This window comes from Castor canadensis, chromosome 7 (genome assembly GCF_047511655.1).
Source record: "Castor canadensis chromosome 7, mCasCan1.hap1v2, whole genome shotgun sequence".
Classification (NCBI taxonomy): domain Eukaryota; kingdom Metazoa; phylum Chordata; class Mammalia; order Rodentia; family Castoridae; genus Castor; species Castor canadensis.
Window position 1 is genome coordinate 128,471,518 of NC_133392.1, and position 26,591 is coordinate 128,498,108.

At 37.3% G+C, this 26,591-nt stretch overlaps 1 protein-coding gene across 3 annotated transcripts in view; it reads left to right on the forward strand.

The window, feature by feature from the left end:
• Zswim5 (zinc finger SWIM-type containing 5) overlaps positions 1–26,591 on the forward strand; it is a 180,701-nt gene that overhangs the window by 148,421 nt on the left and 5,689 nt on the right. For all 3 annotated transcript variants that reach the window (XM_074080288.1, XM_074080289.1, XM_074080290.1), the window contains 5 exons: positions 1,308–1,454; positions 2,020–2,157; positions 4,345–4,596; positions 4,907–5,042; positions 5,797–5,954. In XM_074080288.1, the coding sequence (XP_073936389.1) occupies positions 1,308–1,454; positions 2,020–2,157; positions 4,345–4,596; positions 4,907–5,042; positions 5,797–5,954 (831 nt within the window). The remainder of the gene's footprint in view (positions 1–1,307; positions 1,455–2,019; positions 2,158–4,344; positions 4,597–4,906; positions 5,043–5,796; positions 5,955–26,591) is intronic.

Sequence of the window (26,591 nt, forward strand, 5' to 3'; positions counted from 1 at the left end):
TTTTTGAAGGATATTTCAGCAATACCTGTCAAAAGCCTTTGAAATACATTCATACCATTTGATCAAGGAATTCTGTATCTTGGAATTTACCCTGCACCATAATTAACTAAAGATATATACATAATGATAAGGGGTTTATTAGCTCACAGGTATAAATAATGTACAGATAGAAAAGTTAGAAACCATCTGAATGTCCAAAAATACGGGGTTGATTAATCCAATGAATGAACGCATACTCAATGGAATGAAAAGTAATTTTTTGATATAAAGAAAGAGTTACAATATACTAGTAAGCAAAAAAACTAATTATAAAACAATGGTTATAATATCCCATTTTTGGTAAAAAAATTGATAGAAAAGTAAATATACATGAAGCTGGAAAGAGTAACTATCACTTTTATATTTTGCTTATCTATATTTTTATATATTTTGCAGTTATTTCTATAATTTTTAATATTAGCTTTGAAAGAGATGATAAAATAAATTGTAAGGCTTGTCATAATCACTCATCTATTTATAAGCCTTTAGTAATCTTCAATTATACTAAGGTAAATCTAAATTGCTTAGAATGGCATTCAAACCTCTTTACATTCCAGACTCTATCTTTCCAGTTCATCTCCAACCACATAACCTAACTCTAGCCACCTAGAACTGCTCTTCAGATAGTACATAGAATACTTTTCATGCTTTTACTTATACACCTTTATTTATGTGTTTCTTTTTCCAGGATGGCTTCCCTATTTATCTACCTATTCATAATCTTACTTGTCTTTCAAAGCACAGTTCAAACATTTTCTTTGTAAATGTTTCTGTCATGTCACTTACTTAACTGTTCCATAATTATCTGTTTATGTATCATTTGTGAGCTCTTTGAAATCAGTAGCCACTTTTTACCCATCTTTACACTTCCATTGCCCAGCATACTACTTGGCATATAGTAACAGATCTTTGGGAAATACAGAACTGATAAATGAATTTATCATTAATTTGATAATGAGGCCTTTTCCTTTAGGCAGTTAGTTGCTACCTTCACTGGGTTAGTACATATTTACAGAGAGATACTGCATTTTGTTTAGTTCTGTATCCCTTCTACACTGTATCACTACACTGATGCTACAAAGTAATTCTTTCAAGGTAGCTCCTGTGACTTTTTATATTCTTGAAAATAATAACACAATTCCTGATATAAAATAGATAATCAGGTTAAATTTGAAGAACTAGACTGAATATAAACTCCCTTTGTCAAGCACAAATTTTCCTAATTTGAAATTTTAACTCCACCAAAATATTTTCTTCTTATCTGGTAGAGCATGTGCCTACAGCTTGTGCTCGAGTTGATGCCCTGCGTTCTCATGGTTATCCAAAAGAGGCCCTCAGACTCACAGTAGCTATTATTAATACTCTGAGGTTGCAGCAGCAGCGACAGCTGGAAATCTACAAGCATCAGAAAAAAGGTATTGTGATTTGATGCCATCTAACCTCTTTAGACCTCATGCTGATAAGGATCCTCAGGGGATAAAGACCCAGAACCTTATTTTCATTAAGTATCATGATGCAGGAGCTAGGGAATGCCAAGTAATTCTGCCTGCTGTGTGGAATACCTCACTTTCTCTGTATGAATATCAGTTTTATTATCTGTGAAATGGGAACCATGATGCCTGCCTGCCCTCCTTCAGCTCTACCCCTTATGTAGCCTTCAGTGTGGATAAAAGGCCCACTAAGATCTAGTATGAGAAGGCCCTTCTTGTGTTTTTTTTGGTTTTGTTTCCATTTTGTTTTCTTAAGCTGTAAAGCTATATCCACATATGCAATACCAGTAGGCAACTTAAATTCAGATCACATGACCTTATAGCTAGCTGGTTGATGAGCTGTAAGGTCTTATCAACAAAAGCAAGACAATAAAGGAAGCTTTGACTCTCAATGTCAAAGTCTAAATGAGACTGTTAAGGAGACCAAAGCAGAGAAAAAGAGCAATGTGCATCTATCACTGTCTAAAACTTTGAACCTGCTTATTTCCAGAACTGCTGCAGAGAGGAACCACAACCATCACAAACCTGGAGGGCTGGGTAGGCCACCCCCTGGACCCCATTGGCTGCCTGTTTCTCACTTTGACTGAGGCCTGCCGCTTGAATGATGATGGCTATATGGAAGTGTCAGGTACAAGGATCAGCCTGAGATAAGCTAGGACTGCTCTGGCAGTTCTCTCCTCCCCGCCAAACTCAGTTCTATCCCTCTTGAAGCTTTCCATCTTGTCCAAACTGGAAACCTGAGAGGTTTCCTTAGACTTCCTTTCTTTCCCATCCTGTGTTCTGACCCTGTTCTACTTTCCCATTTTACTTTGCCAGCTTCCTAGCTCCTCTCATTTCCCTGCCATGAATGCCTTAAGAATATAGTCCAAGAGGAATAAGAAAGGGTAGAGGAATTTCAAGAGTCAGAGGCCAGAACTTCAGAATAGTCTGGAAATGGGAGAAGACTTCCATCAAGAGTGTGCATATTGCTGGGTTCTGGTGGCTCACATCCTAGCTAGTTGGGAAGCTGAGCTCAGGATGACCATGGTTCGAGGCCAGCCTAGGAAAATAGTTCATGGTACCCCATCTCCAAAATAACCAGAGCAAAATGGACTGGAATTGTGACTCAAGTACAAAGCCTTGAGTTCAAAACCCAATCCCACTTAAAAAAAAAAAAAAGTATGTACCTCAAAGACTGGGTACAGTGATTCATGCCTGTAATCCCAGCTACTTGGAAGGCCATAGGCAGGAAGACTGTTTTCCAAGGCCAGCTCCGGGCAAAATGTGAGACTCCATCCAAAAATAACTAAAGCAAAAAAAAAAAAAAAAGTTTGTGTGTAGCAAGCTGGTCATGGTGGTGCATGCCTATAATCCTAGCTATTTTGGAGGCTCTAGGAGGAAGACTACAAGAAGGTCATTTGAGCCCAGGAGTTCAGGGGTGTGGGCAACATATTGAAACCATGTTTTGTTTTGTTTTTTTAAGACTATATGCCTTGCAGTCCTGTAATACTCTGGTTTCCTTTGAACATTCTCCCTCGTGATGGTTCTGTAGCAATTTTACAAGTGAGACATAGAGGGCAAAATAGTCAACTAGACAAACTTTATCATTCTTTGTGCCATCACTATAATGAATTGACTTACCTCTACTTTAGTATTCAGTTCACTACATTAAAGTTTGTTTATAAGTGAATATCTCTTACAAGTCTATCAGTTACTCGGAAGCAGAAATTGTGACTAACTTATCTTTGTGATACTAGCAAGACCTACCATACCATTTAATAATCTTCATTTACTTATCGGATGAAGGAAAAAGAAAAAAAAAAACAACACTTTTTTTTTTTAGAAGGAATTTCACTGTTGCCCAGGCTGGTCTTGAACTCATGGGCCATGGGCTTAAGCAGTTCTCCCACCCTAGCTTCCTGAATAACTAGAACTATAAGTACATATCACCATGCCCATCTAAGACCTTGACTTTTTTTTTTTTTTTTTTTTTGCGGTACTGGGGCTTGAACTCTGGGCCTTCACCTTGAACCATTCCACCAGCCCTATTTTTTGTGAAGGGTTTTTTAAGATAGGGTCTTTCAAACTGTTTACCCAGGCTGGCTTCGAACCACAATCCTCCTGATCTGTGCCTCCTGAGTAACTAGGATTATAGGCGTGAGCCACCAGCGCCTGGCAAAGACCTTGACTTTTAAACTGGTATTCTTTTCCTGAAATTGTGAATTCATATAAAATAGTAATAACTTAGAAGTGTTACTAAAGTTTAATTGATGGGTTCAGATTTTTCTCTGAGTAGAGATATAAGGGTTAACCCTAAGCCAATCTAGGGTTGCTCTTATGTTACTATTGATTCCCTGCATAGAGGATCATCATCTTTAGTGTGTCTCATCTGCACAATAACATTTATAGCCTGAAAAACTTTAGGTTGTACTTGGTTTATTTGTTCACCACTGACATACACTTCTTCAGTGTATGTCGCTCCTTCCACATGTCAGGCCAAGAGATTCTCAGATCAATAAGATAGAATCTCATCTTATACATACATAGAATCACATGCAGTGTTCACACTATAGTGAAAGAGACAGACACAACAATTATGACATTACACAATGTGCCAGCAAAAAATAAGATTTTATATATTCCCAGCTGATGAAAGATGTACGAATCTTTGTTTCTCTGTTTAATCATTTTTCTGTGTATTTTCCTTACTGCTCTGAGGTTCTTACTCAGCTTTTGTAGTAACTATTGAGCAAGTGGTATCCCAAAGTGGGAGGGGTAGAAGGAAAGAAGAATCTACTAAGCCTGCCCTAAAGAACCTGGTGTCTATTGCCCTCAGATATAAATGAAAGCAGACTCCCTGTGTACCAGCATGTACCTGTGGCTGCAGGCTACAGTGAGTCCTACCTGTCCTTGGCCCTGGAAGTTGCTCTGATGGGCATGGGTCAACAGAGGGTAATGCCTGAAGGCCTCTATGCACAGGATAAGGTATGCCGTAATGAGGAACAACTCCTAAGCCAACTCCAGGAGCTGCAACTAGACGATGAGCTAGTGCAAACATTGCGGAAACAGTGCATCTTACTGCTGGAAGGTAAGTAGAGAGAGGGTTATTGTCATAGTATCTTTGGCTGTGATGCTGGACTCCCCTCTCAAGCAGACACAGGAACATTTATGATATTAAAGTAATGAAAGTTCCCTTGAGCAAGAGGTGTGGCTCAAGTGGTAGAGTGCTTGCCTAGCAAGTACAAGGCCCTGAGTTGAAACCCCAGTGCTACCAAAAAAAGAAAAAATGTGTAATGAAGGTTCCCATGGCTGTAAACACACATGGGACCCTGGGGCTCCCAAGTCTAGGTCAAGTAGAAGCATAGAAATAAACTTGCTGGTTTATTTTCTTTCTTCAGGAGGCCCCTTCAGCGGTCTAGGAGAAGTCATCCACCGAGAGAGTGTTCCCATGCATACCTTTGCGAAGTATTTGTTCTCAGCTCTGCTGCCTCACGATCCAGACCTGTCCTATAAATTAGCCTTACGTGCCATGAGGTGGGTAACCCATTTCCAACCCATTGCCTCCACAAAAGCAGAAGTCTCCATTGCTTTCTTTCTTTACTTGCTCTACTTTCTTTTCATTCCCTCTTTCTCTGTTCTGTTGACCTATCACAAGCCTACCTTACAGTGACTCACATATTTTCATATGATCTAGAATTCCTATCTGGGATTCCTCATTGGTGACCTACTTGGCTTCCTGCTATATTCACAATGGATTGTCTGTGGATGCCCCTGAGATATTAATAGATATGGAGTAACCAAGACCTGAGTCTCCCTGTTCTGAAAACAAGTAGGCAGCCTGAGAATGGGTTTGAGCCCTTCCATAACAACTGAGTCATGGTACCCAGGCATAGGTACCCAGAGGAACCTGGGAGTATGTGTACTTTGAAACATAGAAACAATCTCATTTCCAAACTAGAATAAGATCTGTGGATCTGGGATGCAGCAGACCATACAGAAGAATTTTAGTTAGGTCATAAGACTGAGAGAATTCCTCAGCTAAAAAGGAAATTCCTTGACATACTTTTTAAAATAGCCCTATGGCTCTTGACATGCCTTTCAAATCCATTTGCAGTGGGAACTATTCGGTTTGAATAGCATTCACCTCATGTAGCATATAGTACTGTAGGTTTAACAACCCTCAAAGCTCTTAATCTTTCCTTCACCAGTTTCTCCCCAACAAAAAGCAATCTAAGATGGCTCAAAATGGCCACAATGACTGGTAACTGAATCTTCCTGCGTTTTCTAGGTTACCTGTTCTAGAAAACTCAGCTTCTGCAGGCGACAATTCCCACCCTCACCATATGGTGTCTGTTGTACCCAGCAGATATCCTCGCTGGTTCACACTTGGACACCTGGAATCACAGCAGTGTGAGCTGGCCTCCACCATGCTGACTGCTGCCAAAGGTAAGTAGAGATAGATATTAGACTCCAGCATCCACACACTGCCTGTCCACCAATGGCTTTGCTAACAGTTTACAATAGTAGGGATCCTCATGTTGATTGCAAATTAGAAAGAATACTAGGGTCCAAACCAAAACTTGCCATAGTTGGTAAGAATCAAATGAATTTTAAGCTAGCTGCTAAATGTAGCCTTCCATATGATAATGTCAGTTTACCGTTCCAAAGTTTCAAAATCTGCAAAATAGTGATCACTGATAATGTCCTATCAGCCTCCAGAGTCATTGAAAGATGTAATGAAGTGATGACTAAGAGCCATAAAACTCCTTACAGTTTCAGAGTTTGTGATTATTCAAGTGCTCTTGGTCAAAAGGTAAGTAGTCTAGAGTAACTCTTAGGTCTTTAAGTTCACATACTCCTTGTTAAGTATGCAGGCTTCCTCTCTCAAATAGAAGTGAAAATATGCACCTAGATAAGGAGCTATAAAAAAATACCACCTACCATGGACTCTTGAGTGTTCTGTACCAGGGAAACTCCATGGGTTTTTGAAGCATTTCATTATAATAACTTTACATTTTATCTTCTTATTGCCAAAAGATGCATGCTCATTGAAAAAAAAGAGTAAGATACAGATTAATCAATATAAAAATGATCAATAAACCAATATAAAAATTGAGTAAAGGATATGATTTTGACATTTCACAGAAAATGGAATAAATACTTTTTGAATTAAATTTTTTTTTAACAGGTCTCCTTATATAGCCCAGGCTGACCTGGAATTCACTATGTATCCCAGGCTGGCCTTGAACTCACAATCCACCTGCCTCAGCATCCCAAGTGCTAAGATTATAGGTGTGTTCTAACACACCCAGCTGCAAATGACTTTTAAATAATGATCAGTGAATAAGAATAAAGAGTCCCAAAATAGACCCACACATATGGGGTCATTTTATTTTTATAAAGGGGCAAAGCCAGTCAGTTGAAAAAAAAGGTGGCCTTTTCAGCAAACCATGAACATGAAATTAACCTGAGGGGATTAAAACATAAATGTAAAAGCTAAAACTATAAAACTTTCAGAAGAAAATGTAAGTCATTGAGCTAGACAGAAATTTGTAACTATAACACTAAAATTCATAAAAGAAATGTTAGTAAATTGGACTTAATGAAAATTAAGAACTTTACACTCTGTGAAAGTTACTATTGATATGAATAATGATAGCAATTGATTATTACCCATTGGAGGTAATGTGTATCTATGAGACTTTATTTGTTTGTTTTTGTGGGACTGTGGCTTGAACTAACGGTCTTCACCTTGAGCCACTCCATCAGCCCTATTTTTGTGGTGGGTATTTTCAAGATAGGATCTCCAGAACTATTTGCCTGGGCTGGCTTCAAACTGGGATCCTCCTGATCTCTGCCTCCTGAGTAGCTAGGATTACAGGCATAAGCTACCATTACCCAGAAGAGTTTTATACTGATATGAATAAATAACTAAAACAGTAGAGTACAGTGCCAACTAATGAACGTGGAAGGATTAATGAAATGAAAATACAGCATTTGACAACCATACAATAGTTAATTTGACCAAGAAATACCAGCGATCCTAAAGCTAGTGGGTGAATACTTGATGAGGAACAGGATATTTACAGTTTTAAAGTATCTCTCTAAAAAAATTTATAAATTATAAAGGAAAAATGTGTAACTTTACATTGGGAAAACCTTAATCAAATGATGACAGTTAATACCATCAGTAATGGGCCAAATCCAAAATCATTTATCACCTGATAAGAAACAATTAGAACTCAGTGTCACTTCTACGTCATTATAGCCCAAAGTGCAAGCCTACACCTAAGATATGAGGAAACATCATTGGAACTGAAAGACATACTAAAAAATAACTAATGCAAAATGTCAGGGTCATGAATGTCAAGGAAAGACTGGGGAATTTTACCCAACTAAAGAAGACTTAAAGCGACATCACTAACTAAATACAGCACGTGCTCCTGTATAAAATTACTTTGCTACAAAAGATACTGAGACAATTGAGAGAAGTTGCATGAGGTGTGTGTGTTAGATAGTAGGAATGTATTAATGATGTCAATTTCCTGATTTTGATGGTTGTGTTATGGATATGCAGAGTATCTTTATAGGAAATATATACTACAGTATTCAGCAGTATTGGGGCATCAAAATGGTTACTTTCAGATGGTTAAGGAAAGAAAAGATTTCTTTGTAATATTCTTGAAACTTATTTATAAATTTGAAATTATCTCAAAATAAGAGGAAAGTTTTTGATAAACTATTATGTTGGCAAAGGTATAGAGATACCAGTACTCTTTTACATTACAGCATTTGACAACCATACAATAGTTAATTTGACCAAGAAATACCAGCGATCCTAAAGCTAGTGGGTGAATACTTGATTCAAAGGATTGGCCAAATCCTTTGTGGTCAATTTGGCAGTATCTATCAAAAAAAATTACACACACACACCCACACACACACAGAATTTCACTTCCAGGATTCTCTTACAAATGTGTATTACAAATGCAAAGTAATGCCGGATACTGGAAGCTCACACCTGTAATCCTAGCTACTTGGGAGGCAGAGATCAGTATGATCACAGTTCAAAACCAGCTCAGGCAAATAATTTGCAAGGCCCTCTCTCGAAAATACCCAACACAACCAAGCACCAGTGGCTCAATGCCTGTAATCCTAGCTACTCTGAAGGCAGAGATCAGGAAGATTGTGGTTCAAAGCCAGCCCAGGCAAATAGTTCGTGAGACTCTATCTCAAAAGAAAACCATCACAAAAAAGGGCTGATGGGGGGCAGTGAGCTCAAACACCAGTACTTCAAAAAAAAAAAAAAGAAAAGAAATAAAATGCCCAGCACAAAACAGGACTGGATGGAGAGGTTCAAGTGGTAGAGTGCCTGCCAAGCAAGTGTGAGGCCCTGAATTCAAACCTCAGTACCACCAAAAAAAGAAAAAAAATTCAAAGTAATATTTCTATAAGATTATTCATGCCAACATCATTGGTAATTATAAAGTATTTGAAAAATCTAAATATTCATTAATAGGATACTGATAAATAAATTTCTTTACATCCAAAATCTCTCATATGCAATTCCAAAATCTGAAAAGCTGTGGAAGTTTTTCTGGAAAAACTCAGTTCTGGAAGAACCAGCCATAGGTACTGTGAGACCAAAGAAAGAGACAGACACATCCAGGATTATGTAGAGGGCATTTATTGAGGACTTACTGACAGAAGCATAGTTCAAGAGTGACAGCAACATCAGTGGATGTCTATGATTTGGGTCAAAGAGAGGGGGCTTATATATTTGGTCAAGACAGAAGTGACTTTCATCTAAGCTAAAATGCACCTGGTTTATCTCAATCTTGTATCAAAGACATGAAGCATGTTTGTGGCACTCATGGTGCCAAGGTCCAGGTGGTTAAACGCCACAGACCACTCCAGTGTTTTTGTGTATAGTATGCTGGCAAGTTACGTGGCAAAGACAGATGGGGGTTACTGAGGGGCAGTCTTGGTGGTTACAACTTAAGATGGCTACAGTCAAGTCAAGTTTTAGTTCTGCAGAAACCCAAACTTTTTTTTTTTTCCTCTTATAGTTGACAGATTCTAAAACCTGACCTCAGCTGACATGCAACATGATTGTTTCTTAACACTTTTACTAGTCACAGGCACCTCTGCGATTAACTAATATTGTGTTGTCCTTTTAGTTTATGATGTTATTTTGTCTTTAAAATTGCCCTATAAAAACGTCCAAGAAATTGAAGATATCCCTATGAGTAAAAATGAGAAAAGGAAGCATCTGTCATTATTAATAGTACAAATGATAGTTAATGCAAAGGCTTATTCAAGTACATCTGTTGAAGAACCTTACTAAAGAATATGATGTGGGAATTAACACCACTTATAAATTGAAAAAATAAACAGAGATGACAATGACCAAAGCTAATAAAGACTAGAAAATTTTTTCAGAGGACAAAAAAATGAACAGGTCAGACTAGGGTTGTAACTCAGTGACAAAGCACTTGCCTAGCATGTGTAAGGCCCTGGGTTTGCAGTCCCCAGCATCAGGAGGGAAAATGATTTAATTAAATTGAATGGATTCAACAATGAATTGGTGTAAATATTCCAATGACTTTTTTTTATCTTACTTTTAATTAGTATTTTAGTTGAACAAAGAGGTTTCTTTATGATATTTCATACTTTATACTTGCATCAGTTAACTCCTGAGTCTTCCTAAGAGTTACTGCAGAACTTGTTCAAATAGATTTATGTGAATGATGCTACTTACACAGTTGTTGATACCTAGTATTACTGATAAATATTTGGCACACTTTGGTTTATTACAATGTATGAAAGTGAACCTGTAAATAAAGACTTGAAGGGTTTTGTGTCACTAATGAGAAGATATATAGCCTCATTACATAAAATTATTCACTAAATATGTCAGAGCCTTGCTACTTATTGTAATGAGAGGATGGGCAATATTAATAATGTCATCTGGAACCTGGTTAGAAATGCAAACTCTCAGATCCAGCTCTGGACATACTGAATCAGAATCTCTGGAGATGAAGCCCAAGCAACTATGTTTTAACAAATTCTAGGGCACTCTTTTATGGTACTGGGATTTATATAAGCTACCATACTAATTTTACTCCTTATCCCACCTACTGTGAATATTCATACTTTTGTTGTTTGATTATGGAATGCTACCTCCAACCCACCGAAAATATTTATATACAAATTATCTTTTTGTAATTTGAAAAGTTCTAAATTCCAAAACACATTCAAAACCCAGAGGTTTTGAATAAGGATGATGGACCTGCACAGAATACTTTGCAGACATAAAAGAACAAGAAGTTCTTTATGCGTTGAGGTGGAATATTATCCTAGATATGTTGATATGTGGGGGGAAGTAACATGCAAATATTCTATGTTACAATTTGTGATTTTTGAAGTGTAGAAAATAATGAATTTCCTTATTTCCAGAATATCTGTAATTTAATACAAAAAGCTACTAATATTAGTTATATATAGAAGTGGATGATTGAAAGACAGAAGTGAGGAAGAGAAAAAAGAACTTTTCTTTTGTACCTTTTGAATATTGAACCATGTGAACATTGAAAATTTTTAAAATATGTCAATAAAAACTTTCCAAACTGAAATGCAGAGAAAAAAAAGAAGGAAAAAAAACAGAATATCTGAGAACTGTGGGACCATTACAAAAGGTATAATGTATGCATAGTGGGAATATGAGAAGGAAAAGAAAAGTGCAGAAGTATTTGAAGTAATTCTGGCTGAGAATTTTCTAAATTCTCAATTCATGACAGGCACCAGAGCACTGATTCAGGGAGCTCAGAGAAACCAAGCAAGATAAATGCCAAAAGATATTCTCCCAGGCATATCATATTCAAAATACAGAAAAACAAAGAGAAAGAGAAAATCTTGAAAGAAGCTCAGAGAACAAAAACACCTTACCTAGAGAAACAAGGAAAAGAATTACATTAGACTTCACAAACCACACAAACTAAAAGAGAGCAGAGTGAGGTATTTAAAGAGTTGACAGAAAAAACTAACTAACCTAGAACTTTGTATCCAAATAAGTTATCCTTCAAAAGCAAAGAACTAATAAAGTGAATCCAACAGCACATTAAAAAGATCATACCCAGCTTTTGTGCTCCGTCATGGGGCGTGCATTAAACCTGGCTTCTCACCATGTCTTCTCACAAAATTTTCAGAATCAAGTGATTCCTGGCCAAGAAACAAAAGCAAAATCACCCATTCCTCAGTCTAGATGAAAACTGGTAACAAAATCAGGTAACACTCCAAAAGGAGACACTGGAGGAGAACTAAGCTGGGTCTATAATGAATTGCAACAGGTGATGCATGTATTTATGCTGTACCATGGTAAACAATTGGTTGTCTTAACCTATCAGGGTGAAAATGTCAACACTTCCTGGACAGTTGGACATTTTAAATTGGGAATATGATTTTTTCATTTTCTTTGCCTTAAGAATGAGTTCAGTAATAACTATGTGAAACCCTTTTTAAAAAGATCATATACCGTGAGATATACCTTGGAATACAAGACTGGTTAAGCATATAAAAATCAATTAATATTACTGATTACATTAACACAATGAAGGATAAAAATCTCACGGTCTTAAAGGGATAGAGAAAAGCATTTGACAAATTTTTTTTCTTATTTTTTCTTTTATTTATATGTGCATACAATGGGTCATTTCTCCACCCCCCCACCCATTTGACAAAATTCATCAGCTATTCACAATAGACACTCAAGAAACTAGGAATAGAACATAGAGATCTACTATATGATCCAACAATCCCACTCCTGGGGATATACCCAAAGGATTGCGACACAGGTTACTCCAGAGGCACTTGCACACCCATGTTTATTGCAGTGCTATTCACAACAGCCAAGTTATAGAAACAGCCAAGATGCTCCACTACTGACGAATGGATTAAGAAAATGTGGTATTTATACACAATGGAATTCTACTCAGCCATGAAGAAGAATGAAATCTTATCGTTCGCAAATAAATGGATGGAACTGGAGAACATCATTCTGAGCAAGGTTAGCCAGGCTCAGAAGACCAAAAATCGTATGTTTTCCCTCATATGTGGACTTTAGATCTAGGGCAAATACAGCCAATGTGGTTGGACTTGGGGCACATGATAAGGGGAGAGCACACACGGGAGGTATGGGGATAGGTAAGAAACACAAAACATGATAGTATTTGATGTCCCCACTGCAGAGAAACTAATACAGAAACTTTATAGTGACAGAAGTCAATATGAGAAGGGGATCAGGAACTAGAAAAAAGGACAGTTAGAGATGAATCGACTTAGAATGTAACACATTTGTACATGGAAGCAATGCTAGGAATCTCTCTGTATAGCTGTCCTTATCTCAACTAGCAAAAACGCTTTGTCTTTCTTACTGTTTATACTCTTTCTTCAACAAAATTAGAGATAAGGGCAGAACAGATTCTGCCTGGGAGTGAGGAGGGGTGGTGGGGAGAGGAAGGGGGCAGGTGGTAGGGGGAAGAAATGGCCCAAACAATGTATGCACATATGAATAAACGAATAATAAATAAATAAAAAGAAACTAGGAATAAAAGGAGATTACCTCAATATAGTAAAGGCCATACACACAAAGCTGTCAGCTAACATCATACTAGATGGTGAAAAACAAAAGCTGTTACTCCAAGATCAGGCCTCTTCTCACCCTTTCTATCAACACAGCAATTAGGCAAGAAAAAAGATAAGTCATCCAAATGAGAAAGGAAGAAGGAAAATTGTCGCTGTTTTCTGACAACATGATTTTTTGTAATCATTTGTTTTTGGAGACCGAGTCTTGCTTTGTAGTCCAGGCTGGCTTTGAACTCAACTTTGTATCCCTGGCTAGCCTCAAACTCATAATCCTCCTGCCTCCACCTCCCAAGTTCTTGGGATTACAGGTGTATACCATCCTACCCAGCTGACAACATGATCTTATATAGAGAAAACATTAAAGATTTCTTTACTTTTTTTTCGGTAGCTTTGGGGTTTGAACTCAGGGCCTTGCAGGTGCTTTACCACCTGAGCCATACCTCTAGTCTTAAAGATTTTTAAAAACACACAAAACTGCTAGAACTAATCAATTAAATTTAATAGTTACAGTATACAAAATCAACATACAAAAATCAGTTGCTTTTAGGGGCGGGGATGAGAAAAAGTAATAGGATGATTTGATTAAAGTACGTCATATGCATATATAGAAATATCACAGTAAAACCCCTTTGTGTAATTAATATATGCAAATAAAAAACTCAGTTGCATTTCTCTATACTAGCAATGAACTATCTAAGAGAGAAATTGGGAAAACAGTCTCACTTAAAATAGAATCAAAATAAAAAAACAACCAGTGAATAAAGTTAACAAAAGAAGTGAAATACTTATGCAGGTAAGTACTCAGGCATGCCCTCCTCACAGTAGTACTTAGGGAAAGGAGATGGTACTTTTAGGATGAGAAGTTCAATATGTCAGAACAAGAAGTGTGAGCAGGTGATAGAGGGAGATTAAGGATGTGGACATGTAGCAGAGCCCTGATGCTAAGAGGCCTTACATGTCACAGTCATCACTTGGTATCTGTGGAAAATTGATTCCATACCCTCCATAAACATCAAAATCCCAAGAATATTCAAGTCTCTTATATAAAATGCAGTAGTGAAGACAAGACTCAGTGGGGTATACCTGCAGTCCCAGTTACTTGGGGCTAAGACAGGATTACTTGAACCCAGGAGTTCAGGCCCAGCTAGGGCAATGCAGCAAGATTCTGTCTATTAAAGAAAAAAGAGTGGTATTTGTAAATAACCTATGCACATCTACAAAAAAAACTAATAGTTAAACTGGGCTAGGGTTTTAGCTCAGTAGTAGAGTGTGTGCTTAGTATGCATGAGGCAAATTTTATCTTAAAGATAGATGAGTTGGTTGCAGTGCCTCATGCCTGTAATCCTAGCTATTTGGGAGGGTGAGATCTTGAGGATCAAGGTTTGAGGCCAACCCAGACAAATAGTTCACAAGACTCCATCTTGAATATAACCAGAACAAAGTGGACTGGATGTGTCTCAAGCAGTTGAGTGCCTGCTTTGTAAGCTCAAAGCCCTGAGTTCAAGACCCAGCCCCACCAAAAACAAAAAGATAGGCTAATGCACCAATAAAGGGACAGTATTCGGGTAAGCAGGTAGACCCTAAATTTAAATAGTAAACAGCACTGGACTTCATTTTTATCATAGTATCTTTAGACAGATACTTAGCTTGCTTATGATTGATCTTATATAATTTTTTGTGGTATTGGGGATTAAACTCAGGTCCTTGCACATGCTTTGCAAATGATCTACTACTTGAGCTCTGCCCACAGCCCTTTTTTGGTTGTTTTTGAGACAAGTTCTTACCACTGCCTTTGCCCAGGCTAGTCTAGAACTCAACAAACCTCCTCCCTCCTCCTCCTAAGTAGCTAGAATTACAGGAGTGCACCACAACACTTGGCTTGAGGTTACATAACTATCTTCCCAAAAATTTTTTATCTTCTACTAAAAACAGAGACAAGAGCTTTTAACACACACGCACATGTGTGCACACACACACACATACACAGAGTAAGTAGGTCAACACTCTGGCCCTCCCTTGCCATGTCATATTGAGTGACTACCAGACTAGTCACACTGACAGCAGGAAGAGTTTATAAAATTATATTCTTCCAGGAAAGAATGCATACTGTTTAACCAGTTTGTTATTTTCATCTTCTTTAAAATTACTTAATCACTGTCATATTTCTTCAACAACAATAAAAAGTAAAGGGATGGAAAAATACACAATGCTACAGTACTGACACAAATTAAAAAAAGACAACTACATGACAGGGATCACCACATACTTATCAGTACTAACACTGAATGTTAATGGACTAAATTCCCCCATCAAAAGACACTGATTGGCAAACTGGATTAAAAAGGAAGATCCAACAATCTTCTGCCTACAGGAGACCCACCTCACTGACAGAAATAAGCAGTGGCTGAAAGTGAAAGGCTGGAAAAAATATACCAAGCCAATGGTCCTGAAAACAGGCAGGGGTAGCAATACTTATCTTGGACAAAGTAGGCTTCAAACCTACATTGATCAAATGAGATAAAGGACACTCCATACTAATAAAACGGGAAATACACCAAAAGGAAGTAACAACTATCAACCTATGTGCACCCAACGTCAATGCACCCAGTTTCATCAAACATAGTGTGAAAGACCTAAAAACATATATAAACTCCAACACAGTGATAGTGGGAGACCTTAATACTCCCCTATCACCAATAGATAGGTCATGCAAACAAAAAATCAATAAAGAAACCCAAGAACTAAATCACACCATAGATCAAATGGACCTAGCTGATGTCTACAGAATATTTCATCCAACTTCTGCACAATACACATTCTTCTCAGCAGCCCATGGAACCTTCTCCAAAGTTGATCATATCTTAGGGCACAAAGCAAGCCTCAGCAAATATAAGAAAATAGAAATAATCCCATGCATTCTATCTGACCACAATGCATTAAAACTAGATATCAACAACAAAAACAGCAGTAAAAAACATGCAAACAATTGGAAGCTGAACAACACATTGCTCAATGACGAATGGGTCATTGATGAAATAACAGAAAGGTTCCTGGAAGTTAATGAAAATGAAAACATGACCTACCAGAATCTATGGGACACAGCAAAGGCACTCCTAAGAGGAAAGTTTATAGCCATGAATGTATATATTAAAAGGACAGAAAGATCTCAAATCAATGACCTAATACTACAGCTCAAACTCCTAGAAAAACAAGAACAAGCAAATCCCAAAGCAAACAGAAGGAAAGAATTAATTAAGGGCTGAAATCAATGAAATAGAAACAAACAAAAAAATCAATGAAACAAAAAGCTGGTTCTTTGAAAAAAATAAATAAGATTGACAGACCCCCTTGGCAAACCTGACTAAAATGAGGAGAGAAAAAAAACCCAAATCAGTAAAATCAGAAATGCAAAAGAGGAGATAACAACAAACACCACGGAAATCCAGGAAATCATCAGAGACTGCTTCAAGAGCCTATACTCAACAAATTTAAAAATCTTGAGGAAATGGACAGATTTCTAGAAACTTACAACCACCCAAAGATATTAATCACCTGAGTAGATCTATAACACAAAAAGACATTGAAGAGTCTCCCAAAAAAGAAAAGTCCAAGACCTGATGGATTCACTGCTGAATTCTATCAGACATTTAAAGAAGAACTAATACCAGCCCTCCTTAAACTGTTCCACGAAATAGAAAGAAAGGAACACTGCCTAACTCATTTTATGAAGCCAATATAACTCTCATCCCAAAACCAGACAAAGACACCTCCAAAAAGGAGAACTGCAGGCCAATTTCCTTAATGAATATTGATGCAAAAATCCTTAATAAAATAATGGCAAACCGACTCCAACAACACATCAGAAAGATCATACACCATGACCAAGTCGGCTTCATTCCGGGGATGCAGGGGTGGTTCAACATAAACAAGTCTATAAATATAATACAGCACATCAACAGAAGCAAAGACAAAAACTACTTGATCATCTCAATAGATGCAGAAAAAGCCTTCAACAAGATCCAACACCACTTCATAATAAAAGCTCTAATAAAACTAGGATATCATTAATAGATAGGTCATCCAAACAAAAAAATCAATAAAGAAATCCAAGATCTAAAATATACAATAGATCAAATGGACGTACTTGATGTCTACAGAACATTTCATCCAACTTCTACACAAAATACATCCTTCTCAGCAGCCCATGGAACCTTCTCCAAAATAGATCATATCCTAGGACACAAAGCAAGCCTCAGCAAATATAAGGAAATAGAAATTATACCATGCATATTATCTGATCACAATGCAGTAAAACTAGAACTCAACAACAAAAATAAAGACAAAAAACATGCAAACAGCTGGAAACTAAATAACTCATTACTTAATGAACAATGGATCATTGATGAAATAAGAGGAAATTAAAAAGTTCCTGGAAGTCAATGAAAATGAAAACACAACCTACCGGAACCTATGGGACACAGCAAAGGCAGTCCTGAGAGGAAAGTTTATAGCCATGAGTGCATATATTAAAAAGACTGAAAGATCCCAAATCAATGACCTAATACTACAGCTCAAACTCCTAGAAAAACAAGAACAAGCAAATCCCAAAACAAATAGAAGGAGAGAAATAATAAAAATAAGAGCTGAAATCAACGAAATAGAAACCAAAAAAACCATACAAAGAATTAATGAAACAAAAAGTTGGTTCTTTGAAAAAATAAACAAGATCGACAGACCCCTGGCAAACCTGACTAAAATGAGGAGAGAAAAAACCCAAATTAGTAGAATCAGGAATACAAAAGGGGAGATAACAACAAACACCATGGAAGTCCAGGAAATCATCAGAGACTACTTGGAGAAACTTTATTCAAATAAATTTGAAAATCTTAAAGAAATGGACAGATTTCTAGATACATATGATCATCCAAAACTGAACCAAGAGGAAATTAATCACCTGAATAGACCTATAACACAAAATGAAATTGAAGCAGCAATCAAGAGTCTCCCTAAAAAGAAAAGTCCAGGACCTGATGGATTCTCTGCTGAATTCTATCAGACCTTTAAAGAAGAACTGATACCAGCCCTCCTTAAACTGTTCCACAAAATAGAAAGGGAAGGAAAACTGCCTAACATGTATTATGAAGCCAGTATTACACTTATGCCAAAACCAGGCAAAGAAACCTCCAAAAAGGAGAACTATAGGGCAATCTTCTTAATGAACATTGATGCAAAAATCCTCAACAAAATAATGGCAAACCGAATTCAACAACACATCAAAAAGATTATTCACCACGACCAAGTAGGCTTCATCCCAGGAATGCAGGGGTGGTTCAACATACAAAAATCAATAAATGTAATAAACCACATTAACAGAAGCAAAGACAAAAACCCCTTGATCATCTCAACAGATGCAGAAAAAGCCTTTGATAAGATCCGACACCATTTCATGATAAAAGCTCTAAGAAAACTAGGAATAGAAGGAAAGTTCCTCAACATTATAAAAGCTATATATGACAGACCTACAGCCAGCATTATACTTAATGGAAAAAAACTGAAACCATTCCCTCTAAAATCAGGAACCAGACAAGGATGCCCACTATCTCCACTCCTATTCAACATAGTACTGGAATTCCTATCCTGATCAATTAGGCAAGAAGAAGGAATAAAAGGAATACAAATAGGTAAAGAAACTGTCAAAATATCCCTATTTGCAGATGACATGATCCTATACCTTAAAGACCCAAAAAACTCTACTCAAAAGCTCCTAGACATCATCAATAGCTACAGCAAGGTAGCAGGATATAAAATCAACATAGAAAAATCATTAGCATTTCTATACACTAATAATGAACAAACTGAGAAAGACTGTATGAAAACAATTCCATTTACAATAGCCTCAAAAAAAATACCTAGGTGTAAACCTAACAAAAGATGTGAATGACCTCTACAAGGAAAACTATAAACTTCTGAAGAAAGAGATTGAGGAAGACTATAGAAAGTGGAGAGATCTCCCATGCTCATGGATTGGTAGAATCAACATAGTAAAAATGTCGATACTCCCAAAAGTAATCTACATGTTTAATGCAATTCCCATCAAAATTCCAATGACATTCATTAAAGAGATTGAAAAATCTACCGTTAAATTTATATGGAAACATAAGAGGCCACGAATAGCCAAGGCAATACTCAGTCAAAAGAACAATGCTGGAGGTATCACGATACCTGACTTCAAACTATATTACAAAGCAATAACAATAAAAACAGCATGGTACTGGCACAAAAACAGACATGAAGACCAGTGGAACAGAATAGAGGACCCAGCCAGATATGAAGCCACACAACTATAACCAACTTGTCTTTGACAAAGGCGCTAAAAATATATGATGGAGAAATAGCAGCCTCTTCAACAAAAACTGCTGGGAAAACAGGTTAGCAGTCTGCAAAAAACTGAAACTAGATCCATGTATATCACCCTATACCAAGATTAACTCAAAATGGATCAAGGACCTTAATATCAGACCACAAACTCTAAAGTTGATACAGGAAAGAGTAGGAAATACTCTGGAGTTAGTAGGTATAGGTAAAAACTTTGTCAACAGAACCCTAGCAGCACAGCAACTAAGAGATAGCATAGATAAATGGGACCTCATAAAACTAAAAAGCTTCTGTTCATCATAAGAAATGGTCTCTAAACTGAAGAGAACACCCTATACAGGGAACTTAAAAAACTAAATTCTCCCAAAACTAATGAACCAATAAAGAAATGGGCAAGTGAACTAAACAGAACTTTCTCAAAAGAAGAAATTCAAATGGCCAAAAAACACATGAAAAAATGCTCACCATCTCTAGCAATAAAGGAAATGCAAATTAAAACCACGCTAAGATTCCACCTCACCCCTGTTAGAATAGCCATCATTAGCAACACCACCAACAACAGGTGTTGGCGAGGATGCCTATTATTTAGGGCAAATGCAGCAATGTGGTTGGACTTTAATCACATGACAAGGGGAGAGCACAAACGGGAGATACAGGAATAGATAGAAAACCCAAAACATGAAAGCATTTGATGTCCCCACTCCAGAGGAGCTAATATAGAAACCTTAAATCGACAGAGGTTATCATGAGAAGGGGATCAATAACCAGGGTAAAGATCAGTTAGAGATGAATTAACATGGGTCATAACATGTGTACACGAAAGCAATGCTAGGAATATTTCTGTATAGCTATCCTCAACTCAACTAGCAAAAACACTTTGTCTTCCTTATTAGTCTTGTGCCTTTTCTTCAACAAAATTAATGATAAAGGCAGAACAGGATCTGCCTGGAATTGAGGGGGGGAGGAGGAAAGGGGGGAGAAATGACCCAAACAATGTATGCACATGTGAATAAATGAGTAATTTTAAAAATTTACTTAATCATTGTCATATTTCTTCAACAACAATAAAAAGTAAAGGGATGGAACAATACACAATGCTACAGTACTGACACAAATCAAAAGCTAGAATCAGAAAAAGCAGACTTTTTTTTTTTTTTTGGTGGATTTCATCTCAGGGCTTTATGTTTGCTAGGCAGGTGCTCTACTACTTGAGTCATGCCTCTAACCCCAAAGCAGACTTCGTCATGGAAAATTATCAGGGATAAAGAAGGGCATTATGGCACCAGGTATGATGGTATATACCTGTAATTTTAGCACTTGGGAGGAGGAGACATTAAGAGTTCCAGGCCAGTTTGGGCTATATATTATGCTAGCTAATTTTTTAGGTGTCTTACCTATCCTCACCCCTCCCTTGTGTGCTCTCTCTTTTATCATGTGCTCAAAGTCCAATCCCCTTGTTGTGTTTGCCCTTGATCTAATGTCTGCATTAGAACATACGATTTTTGGTCTTCTGGGCCAGGCTAACCTCACTCAGAATGATGTTCTCCAATTCCATCCATTTACCAGCGAATGATAGCATTTCACTCTTCTTCATGGCTGCATAAAATTCCATTGTGTATAGATACCACATGTTCTTGATCCATTCGTCAGTAGTGGGGCATCTTGGCTGTTTCCATAACTTGGCCATTGTGAATAGTGCTGCAATAAACATGGGCGTGCAGGTGCCTCTGGAGTTACCTGTGTCACAGTCTTTTGGGTATATCCCCAAGAGTGGTATTGCTGGATCAAATGGTAGATCAATGTTTAGCTTTTTAAGTAGCTTCCAAATTTTCTTCCAGAGTGGTTATACTAGTTTACATTCCCACCAACAGTGTAAGAGGGTTCCTCTTTCCCGCATCCTCGCCAACACCTGTTGTTGGTGGTGTTGCTGATGATGGCTATTCTAACAGGGGTGAGGTGGAATCTTAGCGTGGTTTTAATTTGCATTTCCTTTATTGCTAGAGATGGTGAGCATTTTTTTCATGTGTTTTTTGGCCATTTGAATTTCTTCTTTTGAGAAAGTTCTGTTTAGTTCACTTGCCCATTTCTTTATTGGTTCATTAGTTTTGGAAGAATTTAGTTTTTTAAGTTCCCTGTATATTCTGGTTATCAGTCCTTTGTCTGATGTGTAGCTGGCAAATATTTTCTCCCACTCTGTGGGTGTTCTCTTCAGTTTAGAGACCATTTCTTTTGAGGAACAGAAGCTTTTTAGTTTTATGAGGTCCCATTTATCTATGCTATCTCTTAGTTGCTGTGCTGCTGGGGTTCTGGTGACAAAGTTTTTACCTATACCTACTAACTCCAGAGTATTTCCTACTTTTCCTGTATCAACTTTAGAGTATGTGGTCTGATATTAAGATCCTTGATCCATTTTGAGTTAATCTTGGTATAGGGTGATATACATGGATCTAGTTTCAGTTTTTTACAGACTGCTAACCAGTTTTCCCAGCAGTTTTTGTTGAAGAGGCTGCTATTTCTCCATCATATATTTTTAGCGCCTTTGTCAAAGACAAGTTGGTTATAGTTGTGTGGCTTCATATCTGGGTCCTCTATTCTGTTCCACTGGTCTTCATGTCTGTTTTTGTGCCAGTACCATGCTGTTTTTATTGTTATTGCTTAAGACAAAGAAAAATTTTTAAATTGGGGGGAAGGGGACATAGTGATAAAGGTGTTGGTTCTCCAAAAAGACTTAACATCTCACAACAAAGCATCAAAACACGAGGCCAAAACTGATAGAACTCCAAAAAAAAAAAAAAAAACTGTTTTTACAGTTGGAGAATTAACACACCTCTATCAATAGACGGATCTAGGAGGCAGAGAATTAGTAAGGCTGTAATATAAAAGACATTTACAGAGTACTTTAAACAACAGCAACATATTTGTTCTCCACATGAGCATTCACCAAGGTAGATCACATTCTGGACCATAAAACACACCTTAATAAATGTAGAATAATACAGATCATAACAAAGTATGCTGTTAGACCACAGTGGAATTAAACTAAAATATCAGTAACAAAAGGGGCTCAAGCAGTCAAATGTCTAGTTAACAAGCACAAACCCCTAAGTTCAAATCCCAGCACTGCCAAAAAGAAAACGAAAAAAAAAAAATCAGTAAAAAAGATACCAGAAAAATCCCAAAAGATTCGGAGATTAAAAAAACACTTCTCCATAAGTACTAAACAAATTTTAAGCCAGATGTGGTAATATGCATCTGTATTCTCAATTACTTGGGAGGTTGAGGCAGGAGGATTTCTTTCGAGTAGTAGTTCAAGGTCAGGCAGAAGGAAGAGAGGGAGGGAGAGAAAGAAGGAAGGTAGGTGATCAAAATGGGTGGGAAACAGCGAAAGCAGTGATTAAAGGGAAATTTACAGCACTGAATGCATTTTAGGAAAAAATTAGGTTAGGAAAAAGAGAGAATACTTAAAATCCATAAGTTACTTAATATCAGACCCCAAACTCTTAAGTTGATACAAGAAAGAGTAGGAAATACTCTGGAGTTAGTAGGTATAGGTAAGAACTTTCTCAATGAAACCCCAGCAGCACAGCAACTAAGAGATAGCATAGATAAATGGGACCTCATAAAACTAAAAAGCTTCTGTTCATCAAAAGAAATGGTCTCTAAACTGAAGAGAACACCCACAGAGTGGGAGAAAATATTTGCCAGCTACACATCAGACAAAGGACTGATAACCAGAATATACAGGGAACTTAAAAAACTAAATTCTCCCAAAACTAATGAACCAATAAAGAAATGGGCATGTGAACTAAATAGAACTTTCTCAAAAGAAGAAATTCAAATGGCCAGAAAACACATGAAAAAATGCTCACCATCTCTAGCAATAAAGGAAATGCAAATTAAAACCACGCTAAGATTCCACCTCACCCCTGTTAGAATAGTCATCATCAGCAACACCACCAACAACAGGTGTAGGTGAGGATGCGGGGAAAAAGGAACCCTCTTACACTGTTGGTGGGAATGTAGACTAGTACAACCACTCTGGAAAAAAATCTGGAGGCTACTTAAAAAGCTGGACATCGATCTACCATTTGATCCAGCAATACCACGCTTGGGGATATACCCAAAAGACTGTTACTCCAGAGGCACCTGCACATCCATGTTTATTGCGGCACTATTCACAATAGCCAAGTTATGGAAACAGCCAAGATGTCCCACCACTGACGAATGGATTAAGAAAATGTGGTATCTATACACAATGGAATTTTATGCAGCCATGAAGAAGAACGAAATGTTATCATTCGCTGGTAAATGGATGGAATTGGAGAACATCATTCTGAGTGAGGTTAGCCTGGCTCAAAAAACCAAAAATCGTATGTTCTCCCTCATATGTGGACATTAGATCAAGGGCAAACACAACAAGGGGATTGGACTATGAGCACATGATAAAAGCGAGAGCACACAAGGGAGGGGTGAGGATAGGTAAGACACCTAAAAAACTAGCTAGCATTTGTTGCCCTTAACGCAGAGAAACTAAAGCAGATACCTTAAAGCAACTGAGGCCAATAGGAAAAGGGGAACAGGTACTAGAGAAAAGGTTAGATCAAAAAGAATTAACCTAGAAGGTAACACCCACACACAGGAAATCAATGTGAGTCAATGCCCTGTATAGCTATCCTTATCTCAACCAGCAAAACCCCTTGTTCCTTCCTATTATTGCTTATACTCTCTGTACAACAAAATTAGAAATAAGGGCAAAATAGTTTCTGCTGGGTATTGGGGGGGGAGAGGGAGGGGGTGGAGTGGGTGGTAAGGGAGGGGGTGGGGGCAGTGGGGAGAAATGAACCAATCCTTGTATGCACATATGAATAATAAAAGAAAAATGAAAAAAAAATCCAGAAGTTAATTTCCACATTAGGAAAATATAAAATAAAAATATAAATTAAGCTTCCAAATTGGTAAAATGTAGAAAGAAAAGCAGTGTTAACCTAAAGCTAACAGAAAAAGAGAACCAATAAGAATCAGAGCAGAAATCAATGCAATAGAAAACAGAAAAACAATAAGGAAAATGAATTAAAGCAAAAGCTGGTTCTTTGAAAAGATCTGTATAATTGATAAACCTCTAGCCAGGCTAACCAAGGGGGAAAAAATGAGCAGGCATAATTTACTAATACCATAAGTGAAAGAGACTACCAGTACTGAGCCCACAGACAGTGAAAGGAGAAGAATATTAAGAACATTTCTGTCCCACAAATTTGGTAACTTAGATGAGAAATGGACTTAATCCCTTGGGGAAAACACACACACACACACACACACACACACACACACACACACACACACACACATTCTATCTCTCTCTCTCTGTCTCTCTGTCTCTCTCTCTACCAGAACTCACAGAAGGAGAAATAATCTGAATAGGCCTATATTTATTTTTAAAATTCAGTGAGTTAACCCACCAAAGAAGAAAGCATCAGGTTCAGATGATTTTACTCTGAGTTCTATCAAATATATAAGGAAGAAACGATGCCTATTCTCTACAGCTCTTTTAGAATATACTCATTCTACAAGACCAGCATTACTCTGATAGCAAAAATCACACAAAGACATTTTAAAAAAAGAGGAAAACTCAGACCAGTATGGCTCATGAACATAATAACTAGAATGAACAAATACTAATAAATCAAATCCAACAATGTATAAAAAGAATTAGACTATCTGAGGTTTATTCCAAATATATTGATTTTCAAGTGTTGAAAATCTGTCACATCTGCAAAGAAGAAATATCATTTGGTTATTTGAGTGTATGCAAGGAAAGCATTTAACAAAATCCCAACACCCATTCATGAAATTTTTTTTTTTAATTCAGCAAACTAGGACTAGAGAAGAATTGCCTCACCTTGATAAAGGACATCTACAAAGAACCTATACCTATCATACATAATGAGAAACTAGATTCATTTCCCCCTAAAGATCGCAATAAGACAGGAATGTTCTCTCTCACCATTCCCATTCAACATATTAGAAGCCCTACCTAAGCCGGTTGTCAGTGGCTCACACCTGTAATCCTGGCTACTCAGGAGGCAGAGATTAGGAGAATCATGAAAAGTCTGCCTGCTCAAATAGTTTTCGAGACCCTATGGGGTCGGGGTGGAGCCTTCACAAAAAAGGGCTGACAGAATGGCTCAAGGCAAAGGCCCTGACTTCAAGCCCCAGTACCACCAAAAAAGAAGAGTAAGACCTAATGCAATAAGATAAGAAAAAGAAAATATAAATACATATTGGACAGAAAGAAAATTGCCTTTATTTGCAAATGACATGATTGTATAGGAAATCCCAAAGAATCAACCAAAAAAAAAAAAAAACTAGTATGTTACTATAGCAAGGTTGCTGTATACAAGATTAATTGCTTGCCTACATACTTGCAATGAAAAATTGGAATTTGAAATTAAAAACATGACAGGCACTGGTGGCTCAGGCCTGTAATCCCAGCTACTCAGGAAGCAGAGGTCTGGAGGATGGCGGCTTGAAGCCAGCCCAGGCAAATAGTTTCTGAGACCCTATCTTGAGAAACCCTTCACTAAAAGGACTGGCAGAGTGGCTCAAGGTGAAGACCCTGAGCAAGCCCCAGTACTGCAAAAAAAAAAAGCATGTACATTAGCACACCAAAAATGAAATATGTAGGAGTAGATCTAACAAAATATGTGTAAGACCTATATGGGAAAACTATAAAAACTTTTGATGAAAGAAATCAAAGATCTAAGTAAATAGATATTCCTTATTCATGAAGAGACCAAATAATATATCACCTCTTCCCATCTTGATTGAAAGATCACAATCCCTGTCAAAATCTCAGCAAGTTATTTTGTGGGTATCATCAAACTCTAAAGTTCTATGAAAAAGCAAATGAGCTAGAATAGGCAAACTAGTATTGAAGAAGAACAAAGTCAGAAGTTTGACACTACCCAACTTAATCACTTACTGTCAAGCGCAGTAATCAAGACTTTGTCTTACTAGTAAAAGAATAAACAAGTAGATCATTGGAATACAATAGAGAACTTAGAAAAA